This window comes from Cervus canadensis, chromosome 25 (assembly GCF_019320065.1).
Source record: "Cervus canadensis isolate Bull #8, Minnesota chromosome 25, ASM1932006v1, whole genome shotgun sequence".
NCBI classification, from domain to species: Eukaryota; Metazoa; Chordata; class Mammalia; order Artiodactyla; family Cervidae; genus Cervus; species Cervus canadensis.
The window spans coordinates 24332819-24345436 of NC_057410.1; the positions used below are offsets into that span (position 1 = coordinate 24332819).

The window sequence follows — 12618 nt, forward strand, 5'->3', positions numbered from 1 at the left end:
AGATATACTCCTAAGTATTTTATTCTTTTTGTTGCAATGGTGAATGGTAATGTTTCCTTAATTTCTCTTTCTGTTTTCTCATTGTTAGTGTATAGGAATGCAAGGGATTTCTGTGTGTTAATTTTATATCCTGCAACTTTACTATATTCACTGATTAGCTCTAGTAATTTTCTGGTAGAGTCTTTAGGGTTTTCTATGTAGAGGATCAAGTCATCTGCAAACAGTGAGAGTTTCACTTCTTCTTTTCCTATCTGGATTCCTTTTACTTCTCTGATGCCTGTGGCCAGGATACTTCCAAACACTATGTTGAATAGTAGTGGTGAGAGTGGGCACCCTTGTCTTGTTCCTGATTTCAGGGGAAATGCTTTCAATTTTTCACCATTGAGGGTGATGCTTGCTGTGGGTTTGTCATATATAGCTTTTATTATGTTGAGGTATGTTCCTTCTATTCCTGCTTTCTGGAGAGTTTTAATCATAAATGGGTGTTGAATTTTGTCAAAGGCTTTCTCTGCATCTATTGAGATAATCATATGGTTTTTATCTTTCAATTTGTTAATGTGGTGTATTACATTGATTGATTTGCAGATATTAAAGAACCCTTGCATTCCTGGGATAAAGCCCACTTGGTCATGGTGTATGATTTTTTTAATATGTTGTTGGATTCTGTTTGCTAGAATTTTGTTAAGGATTTTTGCATCTATGTTCATCAGTGATATTGGCCTGTAATTTTTTTTTTGTGGCACCTCACATTGTTATACATAGCTGCAAGAAAGACTTGCTAAAGAATTATTCTGTATATACGAAAGCCTGGATAAAGAAGTGTAATAATTCTGTGATGAGGCAAAAAAAAAAAACACAACAAGCATTTGGTGACAACAAGCAATTTCTATCACACACAGGACATATGATTACCATAAAATGCAAAATGATAACCAGAAAGTAAGGCTATAGAATAATATCAATTATAAATAGTGATGCAAAATTTCTGAATAAACCAAAAGCAAAAGGAACATAGCAATGGATGGATTCCAAAATAGGATGTTTTTAGGTTGAATAAAATAATGAGAAAGAATAATAGTGGTTGTGGGGTAACGTTGCTGAAGGAGCCTTATTTTGCCAAATACTAACAATTTAATAAAAAGATAAATAGAACACTGGCTAAAAAATTTAAAAACTACAAACTTACCTCAGGTTTAATGTGTGACTCAATTGCTATTTTAGTTTAGTTAGAAAATATCTTATTTATTAATGTTGCTGTCATAGTTGTTATCCATCATACCCTAATATAGTTAGACACCTATTTCACACCAAGTACAAACATGAATTCCAATGATTATATATACAAATGTAAAAAAATTAAACTTAAAACTAAGTGTAAGAAAGCATATCTACAGAACTATTTTTAAATTCAAAGGTGAAATAGACCTTTATCTTAATGGCTAAAGAGATTTATTGTTTGAAGAAAATAAATTACGTATGAACATGTAAAAACTAAAACTTTTACATGGCAAAAGGTACCATAAATAAAGACAACAACAACAACAAAAAACAGAAAAAACACCTACTACATAGAATATGAATGTCAATATACATGAAATGTGAAATGCTATAAAACTGATTAAAGGCCACAAAAACAAGCTGAAAGAAAAAATTGGCTGAGGACATGACCTTTACAAAAGATCAAATGCAAAGAACAATCTAATATGTGAAAATGTGTGAAAAGATGTTAACATTGCCTAGTGGCAGAGGGATGCAAACTGAAATAAAAATGAAATAGCACTATGTAGTAAACTATAACATTGCAGGCTCAGTGCCATGGACACTCTTGGCTGGTAGAGTTGTGAAGTGTTAGTGCATATCCAGAAAACAATTTGGTGACATCAATCAAAATTAGAAAAATACAAACACTTTACAATGCTACTTCTGGGAATCAGAAAGAAATGCCAAAGAAATAAAAACATTTAAATTTCACAGTACGTACTCAAAAATGTTTACTGTACCATTTTTGTACTGGTTAAAAAATGGAAGCAAAGAGAGCCTAAATGTAAGGGAATGGTTTGAGAAACTATGGCACATTTATAAGAGAATTTTATGCTGATACACACAAAAATAATGAATTAGAGCTGGCCATTTGAGGTGGAGTACGTTTTATATAAATTATTCACGAATGAAAAGCAAACAGAAGTGTATAATATATACAGTTTTTAAACAGAGATGGAAAACTACTATTTACCATATGTATATGCATATGTGTACATAAGTTTGAATGTGAATGTATAAACCCAGAGAAAGCTAAGAAAGATACACTCTGTGGTTAACATGGATTATCTTGAGTAGGAGAATAAGCAGGAGAAGATGTGGAAAAGATGGCAAGCCAAAAAATCCCCAGGAAATAGATTGTAATATGATGTGATACCATTCAAGTGTTTGTGTAAAATGATGTCTGAATAAAAGAACATAGACACATAAAAATGGTTCAAAAAACACTACTACACAGAAATTAAATTGGCTCTCCTTGGTTAAGAAAAAAAAAAAATTTCTCAGAAATATTCTCTAGATTATTAGAGATAAAAATTCATCTATTTATTTTTTTCAACATGTAATTCTTTCCTTTCCTGATTCTGATCTCATCTTTCAAGCCATGTTGGTTTTGAATCCTAGATCTCAACAGAGAAACATGGAAGGGTAATATGAGGGGTAACTAATTTTCTTCCATTTGGGGGTCACAGTATGCTGGGGCAAGAGAAAACATGCTGGTTTTAGAGAGGTAGGAGGTTCATGATTCTCCAGGTCCTTCAAATTCTTCATCATGACATTATTCTGCTATTCCATGATGTTGAGATGATATAATTCTCAGGTCAACATCCATTTCTCCCATAAGCAACCTGCTGTGGTAGTGAAGTCACTGAATCAGTCTCTGAAGTTAGTTTTGAATAGTCTCTGTTCTACATCTATAAAGGTCATGCACTGGGAAGACCCAGAGGGATTGGGTAGAGAGGGAGGTGGGAGCGGGGATCGGGATGGGGAATACATGTAAATCCATGGCTGATTCATGTCAATGTATGACAAAAACCACTACAATATTGTAACGTAATTAGCCTCCAACTAATAAAAATAAATGAAAAAAAAAAGAAAGAAAAAATTTTTAAAAAATAAATTAAAAAAAGGTTATGTATTTGTTCAGCATAGGGAAAGAAAGTCCCTGAACTTCATTCTGTACCTGAAGATAAAAAAATCAAGAAATATTTTTTGATGTTGAGTTGTACAAGGTGTTTATATATGTTGGATACTAATCCCTTGTCAGTCATAACATTTGCAAATATTTTCTCCCAACAACTTGATTTTAAAAATGTACAGATAAGCTAGACATTTTTCAAAGAGGAAATGTAGATGGCCAACAGGCACATGAAAAGATGTCCAACATCACTAATTATTCAGTTCAGTTCAGTGCAGTCGCTCAGTTGTGTCCGAATCTTTGCGACCCCATGAATCACAGCACGCCAGGCCTCCCTGTCCATCACCAACTCCCAGAGTTTACTCAAATTCATGTCCATTGAGTTGGTGATGCCATCCAGCCATCTCATCCTCTGTCGTCCCCTTCTCCTCCTGCCCCCGATCCCTCCCAGCATCAGGGTCTTTTCAAATGAGTCAGTTTTTTGCATCAGGTGACCAAAACATTGGAGTTTCAGCTTCAGCATCAGTCCTTCTAATGAACACCCAGGACTGATCTCCTTTAAGATGGACTGGTTGGGTCTCCTTGCAGTCCAAGGGACTCTCAAGAGTCTTCTCCAATACCACAGTTCAAAAGCATCAATTTTTCGGCGCTCAGCTTTCTTCACAGTCCAACTCTCACATCCATACATGACCACTGGACAAGCCATAGCCTTGACTAGACGGACCTTTGTTGGCAAAGTAATGTCTCTGCTTTTCAATATGCTATCTAGGTTGGTCATAACTTTCCTTCCAAGGAGTAAGCGTCTTTTAATTTCATGGCTGCAGTCACCATCTGCAGTGATTTTGGAGCCCCCCCAAAATAAAGTCTGACACTAATTATTAGAGAAGTGCAAATCAAAACCATGAAGAGATATTACCTCACACCTGTCAGGATGGCTATCATCAAAAAATCTACAAATAAAAAACCTTAGGGAGGATGTGAAGAAAAGGGAGACCCTGTACACTGTTTTTAGAAATGCGAATTAGTTTAGCCACCATGAGAAAGAGTATGGAGATTTCTCCAAAAAACTAACAAATCTACTGTATGACTCAGCAATTCCACTCCTGAGTATATAGTCAAAAAACCCCTAAAACACGAATTTAACAAGATACATGCACCCCAATGTTCAGAGCAGCATTATTTACAAATGCCAAGACATGGAAATAACTTGAGTCCATCAACAGATGAATGGATATAGAAGATGTGTGTGTGTGTGTGTGTGTATGAATATATATACATATATATATACACACATACACATATACATATAATGGAATACCACTTAGCCATGAAAAGAACAAAATTTTGCCATTTGTAGCAACATGAATTCACTTGGAAGGCATAATACTAAGTGAAATAACTCAGAAAAAGAGAAATACTGTATGACATCACGTATATGTGGGGTATAAAAAATACAACAAAGTACTGAACATAACAAAAAAGAAGCAGACTCAGAGACATAGAGAAAAATCTAGTGGTTACTAGGGTGGAGGAAGAGCAACATAAGGGTTGGGGAGTGAAAGGTACAAACTATTAGGTGTGTAAGATAGGCTCAAGGATATATTGTATAAAACAGGGGATATATCCAATATTTTGTGATAACTATAAATGGAAAGTAACCTTTATAACTGTATAAAAATTTAAAAATCAAGAAATGAAATAATTGTCTTAACAATAGAAGTCCTTGTGGCCTTGGCATTCCTCTTTCTCTTGTACTAGCTCAATGTTAGAAAATTTCCCTTACTCCAGGGCTTAGTACAGTGTCCATGGTCTCAAACAATGGGTCTTAAAATAAGAGTGGCAATTATATATCATGAGTAGTAATGATGGACAGATGACTGACTTCATTGTACCTGTCTTAGCACAATCATAAATACTAAATATCCTCATTTCCCTGAGAGTTGTTGTCTACAAATCAATCTCCCAGTTCTAATTTTAAAACCAATCAGTTTTCTTTGAAAGAAACAGAAACTGACTGAAGATAGCTTAATTAAAGGGAGAAAAATACATTTTTGGAAAAAAGGACAGTTCACAAAATAGAAGAGGAAGCATAGCAATTACTGTCCTTTCCAAAATCTTAACCAAATACCTAATTCTAAATACTTTCACCATTTATCTGTTGCATTTCACCCAAATTTCTGTTGTTTGAACCTCACTTTTGATACCTGTATCAACTACCATTCTTTGTTTGTAAGCAACTAATTCAACAGAAAATATAATTACAGAAAGTACTTGTGAGCCTCACAGACTTAGTGGAAGTAGCACTTCAGTGATTGAGTGTGTGGACTCGACTCAAACTGCATGGGTTAAAATTCCAGCTCCACCATTTCCTTGCTCTGAATTTCTGGACAGTATATAAACATCCTGAGTCTCATTTCCTTACCAGTAAAGGACAGTTAACAATAAATGCATCTCCTTAAGTATGATAATAAAAGTTAGATAACAAAAAAAAAAAAAAAAGTTAGATAACAGATAATAAAAGTTAGGTGTCTGACTCTCTGCAACCCTATGGACTGTGTCCTGCCAGGCCTCTGTCCATGGGATTTTCCCAGCAAGGATACTTGAGTGGATTGCCATTTCCTCCTCCAGGAAATCTTCCTGACCCAGGGATAGAACCCATGTCTCCTGTTTATCCTTCATTGCAGGCTGATTCTTTACTGCTGAGCCACTGGGGAAGCTCCACTGAACAAGAATATTATTAATAGTTTTCTATTGCTGCCATAAAACACATGACCACAAACTCAAATGACACAAATATATTTTCTGATAAGCTTTTTTAGGTCAGAAATATGGGTGGGCTCAACTGATTTTTTGATGTGGGTCACATAAGGCCAAATCAAGTCAGCAGGCCTTACCTGGAGGATTGGAAGGGACACCAGGTTGTTGGCAGAATTCAGTTCATGAATTCCATGGACTGAAGTTTCTATTTCTTTCCTGGTTTTGGCTGGGAGTTGTTTTCAGCTTTTAGGAACCACCCAGTCTCTGGCTCACAGACCCATGCCAGCAATGGTGGTTTGAGTCTTTGTGATATTACCTTTAAAAGACCTTTCCTTTCTGCTTCATCATAACTGCCTACAAGTTTCTCTGTGTTCAAGGATTTATGTGATTAGATTGAGTTCACTTGGATAATCTATGATACCCAAGCTCTTTTAAGGTCTATAACCTTATTCATCCATCCAGTCCTTTTTGCCACATAACGCATTTACAAGTTCCAGGGATTGTGAGATCCTCTTCGAGGGGCCAGTCTGTCTATCCCAGGTGCTCAGTGCACTTTGTGGCATGAGTTAAGAGATGTAACAAATTGGCTACTATTACCATATCTATTAAAAACATGACCTCAGGAAGGACAAGTGCCAGGGGAACAGGGTTTCACAGTCTCTTTAGGCACTACAGTCAGATTTTCTTCTGAATAATGGGTGTGTTGTTGTTGTTTGTTCCTGCTCAATATTTGAATTTTCTATGGAAAGATTCTAAGTAATAACACTTGGGTTTTTGTTTCACTCCTTGCCTGAATGCACTGTCAGAAGAAAAGGACAGAATGGTTGGTCTATCCTGGGTTATAGGATCACCTCACTCTATGGATGTATAAATTTGAGAAAATCAGTTTTCCGAGGGATTTGGAGTGTCATTATTCAAAGACGTGTGAAGGAGGAATAACACAAGCAACAAATGTTCACATAATATGAATAATAAATCAACATTTTAACAAAATGATCCTGTAAAAAAGAGAATTATCTGATTCATTTCTCCTTTGCCAAATAAGACTAAACCTGAATCATCCCAAGAGTCTTCTATCCTTTTTGGAAGCATTTCCAAGGAAATAATCGCTCTATGTTCCCTGTAACATCTGGCAGCCTGGACAATCAAGAAACTCTCCTTAAAGTCCATTGTTTGATCATGTAGCACAGTAGTTCAACTTCTCTTTCATAATCATTTTGTGTATACTACAAAAGAGAATGAAAGTATTTTCTAAACACTCTTCCCATAGCTGCCTTCACCTCCTTGTTCTGCAGGCTATAGATGAAAGGATTCAGCATGGGAGTGATCACGCTGTATTGCAAGGAGACGATCATCTCCAGGGCAGAACCTGAGGCTGGCAACAGATAGCTGAGGAAACCTGAGCCATAAAACAAAATCACAGTAGTGAGGTGGGAGGAGCAGGTAGAGAAGGCTTTACTTCTGCCTGAGGTGGAGCTGATGCTCAAGATGGTGGAGACAATACAGGTATAAGAGAAGAAGATGAAGACGAAGGTTCCAAAGAAATGTAAGAATGAAGAGCAGAGCAGGAGCGTGAAATTGGTGGAGGTATCAGAGCAAGACAGAGGGAAGAGGGAAGACAGCTCGCAGCTGAAGTGGGGAATAGTTTGGTCCTCACAATAGTCTAAATCGACAGCCAGGAGGATGTTGATGAGAGCATCCACAAAGGCCAGGCCCCAGGAGCCCCACACCAGCCCAACACAGAGCTGGCTGTTCATCACCTGGCCGTAAAGCAGAGGGGAGCTGATGGCTACGTAGCGGTCATAGGCCATCACAGCCAGCAGACAGGCCTCAGTGCCCCCGGTGGTAAACACAAAGAAGGCCTGAGCCAGGCAGCTCTCTATGAAGATGGTTTTACTTTCAGAAAGTAGATTTTCCAGCATCTTGGGGACTGTGACGGATGAATGGCAGAGATCCAGAAAGGAGAGCTGTCTCAAGAAGAAGTACATGGGTGTGTGGGGGTGAAAATCAGCCCTAATCATCAGCAGCATCAATAAATTTCCCATCAGAGTGAGGAGGTAAATCAGAAGGAACAGCACAAAGAGTACAGCCTGAATATTTGGGTCAACAGATAGTCCAAGAAGAACGAACTCATTGATAGCACTATGGTTTTTCATTATCATATAGAGAAGTGTTCTTTCTGGAAAACAAAAAAAGAATATCCATATCAAAAGTCCTTTAATGCTTCTCAGTTACCCCAGCACCTAGATCTTACTCTGCATAAATGTTTTCTTCATTACTGTCCCACAATCCATATTCAGATACTTAAAAGCTCACTTCCTGGTCATTATCATACAAGAAATGTTCTAAATCAGCCACATTACTATTTTTTTATTAAAATCTTTTTTTGAGCCAGAGTACTTTTATATGGCTCATAGTGATACGTTTGAAAAGGAAAGTCCCCTGACATTAGAGGAGAATGAAGAAAAATTTCAAGAGTGAATTACTTGAGAAACAGAGTATTAAATCTAGGTGAAAAGGACTTAGGTAGAAGCAGGGGCACTTTGTCTGTTCTATATCTAGGAGGGAAGGTCACAAGTGGAGGAAGTTAAGGGAATTTCCATTCGATTGCTTCCATTTGTTTTCAATAAAGTATAAATGAATTCATTGGTTATACGTGTGAATGTCTGTGAGCATGCCCATAGGCACATAAGAAATTATAAAGACATGATAATAATGAAATTAAGTGTTCAGTCATGAACTATAGGTGAAAGTGAAGTGTAAGAAACCATCAGAAGGTAAGAGGACAATGTCATAAGAAGGAAATTTAGAGACTGAATATGAAATTATATTGCTTTGGATTTTTCTTGTTTTAAATCTCTCATTTTACTTAGTGGCATCATTTATCATTTAATTTTAAAATATGTTAATACAATTACAGAAAAATTTTAAAAAACCAGTAGCCTAGATTATCATGTCCAGTGATATTTTAGGTGGGTTTTTGTAGGCAATGCTATGACTACAGTGAGTCACGAGAAACTGTTTCCCAGTAACAGAACAATGCTCTGGATAGATACACCATTCTCATCCTAAAACCCATATATCCAAAAATATATATATAGTCGCCACATGTATCTAAGTCATTTTGGCAAGTTTTAAGGTTCCACATGGTTAGTTAAAGTCTCTTCTCACACTTTAAATAAGACTTGTGCATATATCCCTTTGATATTCTATATATGGGGGTCAATATATAGAAGTGCTGAGTCTCAATATAACTACTCAGTACTCTGGACTTAATCTTGAGACCCATCCTGGCCTTTGACATTCTAGTTCAACACTAGTTCACTTAGTTCACCATTTCTGAAGACTCAGAAACCTATCCTTTTGTCCATTCGTTTGTCCATTCGACTAAATAGCTGAGTTTCCCAGCCCACCTGAGGAACAATACCCACTTACCTGAATTCTCAGTTAGTGGTACACTGGTATGTGGCATATTCAGATCCAGTAAGTGATAAAACTGTTTAGCTTGTGAAGTCAACAGTGAGAATACTGCTGTGGGGAAGAAATAGAAAATCACATTGAAAGTTAACACTTATGATGGAAATTTAACACTAATAATGTAAAGTGACAAAATGTGGACCACATCTGGACATCTGTTGACAGTAATTTGGCCTCAGGATAAGGGAGAATAATTTCTTAAAATTCTTCTTCTTTCACTCTTTGTGTACAGCAGCATTGTGCATGGGGGCTCCCAGTGCTCATTCTGAAATCAACCCAGAGCAAAGCAACTTGGAAAGGAACTCAAGTAAGTGTTCACAGTAGCCAGAGGTAAGGCTTTCTCTTTCTCTTGGCTACCAACAAACACCGCTCATCTAACTAGATCCAGAGATTCCATGAATTGTAGAGAGAAACTCAACTTTGGCTCAAGGCAATACCTTGCACAGAAATTATCACTGTGATAAAAGTTAATGCTAGGGGTTTGATTTCATAGCAAGGTTTTTATTTCAGGTTATTTTGAGATTCTCAGAGCAATCTTTTAAAAATATAATTAAGGAGTGATGTTAGCAAGATGGCGGGCTAGGAGGTCCCAGCCTTCACCCTCCCCAGAGAAGCACTAATTTAACAACCATCTATGGATTAAAAATACCTTTATGAAAGATTTAGAATCCAAGTAAGAGACTATAGCACACTGGTGGAACACAGAAACGAGAAAAGACACAATTGAAAGGATAGGAATAAAGTTTTACTTTACCTCTGTCACCCCTTTCATAACTGAGCACAAAAAAGCATGCAAAAAACCCACCTTTGATCTGAGTTCTTCTGTGGGGGAAAGAGAGAACAAGCACACAGGCAGATGCCAGTGCCAGGTGTTCTTGTCATGGACCCCAGCACCGAGCCTGCTCACTAATGCGTTCAGAAACCAGGCTCAACCACAGCCCCCTAGAGCAGGTCTGCCTGAACCTTGGCATCAAGTCTATCCATCTACAGATCTTAGGACTTGGTAAGGCCATGTGCAAACCTGGCACCAAGCCTGCCTGCTAGTGAACCCCAGCGTAAGGCCGGCACACATACCTCACCAGCTCCCGCTCATGGTTCTCACCAACCAGCCCACACAGATCTCAGGCAAAATTAACTGGTAAAGAGCTTTCTTTGCTGAAGCCAGACTATAAAGACTCAAAGAAGTGACTCCTCCTTGAAAGGTATAGACACTAATGCAAGGTTACAAGGATCATGAGGAATCAGGGAAACATAACACCAGCAAAAGAACAAAAATAAAACTCTAGTAACTGACTCTTTGTTAGAATTCAAAATAACTGTCTTAAAGGAACTCAGTGAACTCTAAGAGAAAACATATAACTGAACAAAATCAGGAAAGGAATACATAAAATGAGAAGTTCAATAAAGAAACAGAAACTATAAAAAAGGACCAACCAAATATTTTTTAACTGTAGAATACAGTGACTGAACTGAAAATTAAATAAAGAGCTTCAACAGCAGACTTGACCAAATAGAAAAAAGTAATCTGTGAACTTGACTATAAATCAATTTAAATTATCCAATCAGAGGAATAAAATGAAAAACAGTGAAGAAAGTCTATGGCACATATGAGACTACATCAAGCAAATCAATACATACATCAATGGTGTCCCAGAAGGAGAAGAGAAAGAAAAATGGGCAGAAATGTTACTTAAAGAAATAAATGTTGGAAACACCCAAATCTGAGGAAGGAAATGGACATCCAGATTGACGATGCACAACAAATTTCAAACAGGTTGAATGCAAAGAGGTCTACAGAGACACATTATAATCAAATGTCAAAAGTCAAAGAAAGAGAGAATTTTGAAAGCAGCAAGGGAAAATCAACTCATCACATAAAAGAGAACCCTCATAAGAGTATCAGTGGGGCTTTTTTTTTAGCAGAAACTTAGCAGGACAAGAAAGACTTACATTCATATTTTAAAGTACTGAAAGAAAAAATCTGCTAACCAATAATACTGTACATCTCAAAACTGTCCTTTAAAAATTAAATAAAGACTTTCCCAGACAAACAAAAATAGGAAAAATTCATCTCCACTAGAACTGCCTTATAAGAAGCACTAAAGGAAGTTCTTTAAGTTGAAACAAAGCGATGCTAAACATATAAAAGCATATTAAAGTATGAATCTCACTGATAAGGTAAATATATAGACAAATACAGACTACTGTAATATTATAATGGAAAGTAAAATAGAAAGTGTTACTTGCTCAGTCAAATCTGACTCTTTGCAACTCCATGGACTGTAACCTACCAGGCTTCTCTGTCCATAGAATTCTCCAGGCAAGAATACTGGAGTGGGTTGTTATTCCCTTCTTTGGGGGATCTTCCTCATCCAGGGATCAAACCCTAGCCTCCTGCATTACAGTTAGATTCTTTACCATATGAGCCACCAGGGAAGCCCCTAGTGGTACACAAATTATTTTTAACTGCAGTATAAGACTTTTACTTAATCTTATAATTATATATACTTAATCTTATAAGACCTTATCAGTATAAGATCAAAGTATTAGGAGTAATGTACATGATAACCACTAAATTTTTTAAAAGGATACACAATGTAAAAAGTAAATTCTGACATCAATAACATAAATTTTTGGGTAGAAGAAGTAAAAGTGTTTATATGTGACTGAAATTAAATTGTTATCAGCTTTAAATAAATTTTTTATAACTAAGAGAAATTTTATGCAAACCTCATGGCAACCACAAAGAAAAAGACCTAGAGTAGATTAAAAAATGATAAAGAGAAAATAATCAAAGTATATCATTACCAAAAAAACCCCCACCAAATCTTTGTGGAAGACAGCAAGAAAGAAAGAGGAACGAAAGAGCCACAAAAGTGGCAGAAAACAATTGGCACAGCTGCAATAATAAGTCCTTTTGTGTGACCGTGCTCAGTTCTGTCCGACACTTTGTGACCCTGTAGATGGTAGCCCTCCAGGCTCCACTGTCCATGGAATTTTCCAGGCAAGAATACTGGAGTAGACTACCACTTCCTACCCCAGGGGATCTTCCCAACCCAAGGATTGAACCCACATCTCTTGCATCTCCTGCACTGGCTTCTTTACCACCAGTGCCACCTGGGAAGCCCTTATCTATCAATAATTACTTTAAATGTAAATGGAGTAAATGTTCTAATCAAAAGATATGGAGTGTCTGAATGAATTTTTTA

The 12618-nt window shown here is 36.8% G+C and overlaps 1 protein-coding gene across 1 annotated transcript; it reads right to left on the minus strand.

The window, feature by feature from the left end:
- Positions 1-7158: 7158 nt before the first annotated feature.
- Positions 7159-9454, minus strand: LOC122427157 (olfactory receptor 8S1-like). The gene is made up of 2 exons (XM_043446461.1): positions 9368-9454; positions 7159-8111 (listed from the first exon to the last, which is right to left on the minus strand). The coding sequence occupies exons 1-2, from the start codon at positions 9402-9404 to the stop codon at positions 7159-7161; spliced, it is 990 nt and encodes a 329-aa protein (XP_043302396.1). The 5' UTR covers positions 9405-9454.
- Positions 9455-12618: the final 3164 nt, after the last annotated feature.

Bases quoted from the DNA above. Each gene is read 5' to 3' on its own strand.
- LOC122427157 (XM_043446461.1), bottom strand. From the start codon at position 9,404: ATGCCACATACCAGTGTACCACTAACTGAGAATTCAG. The intron at 8,112-9,367 runs GTAAGTGGGTAT...TTTGTTTTCCAG, and splicing joins ACCACTAACTGAGAATTCAG to AAAGAACACTTCTCTATATG.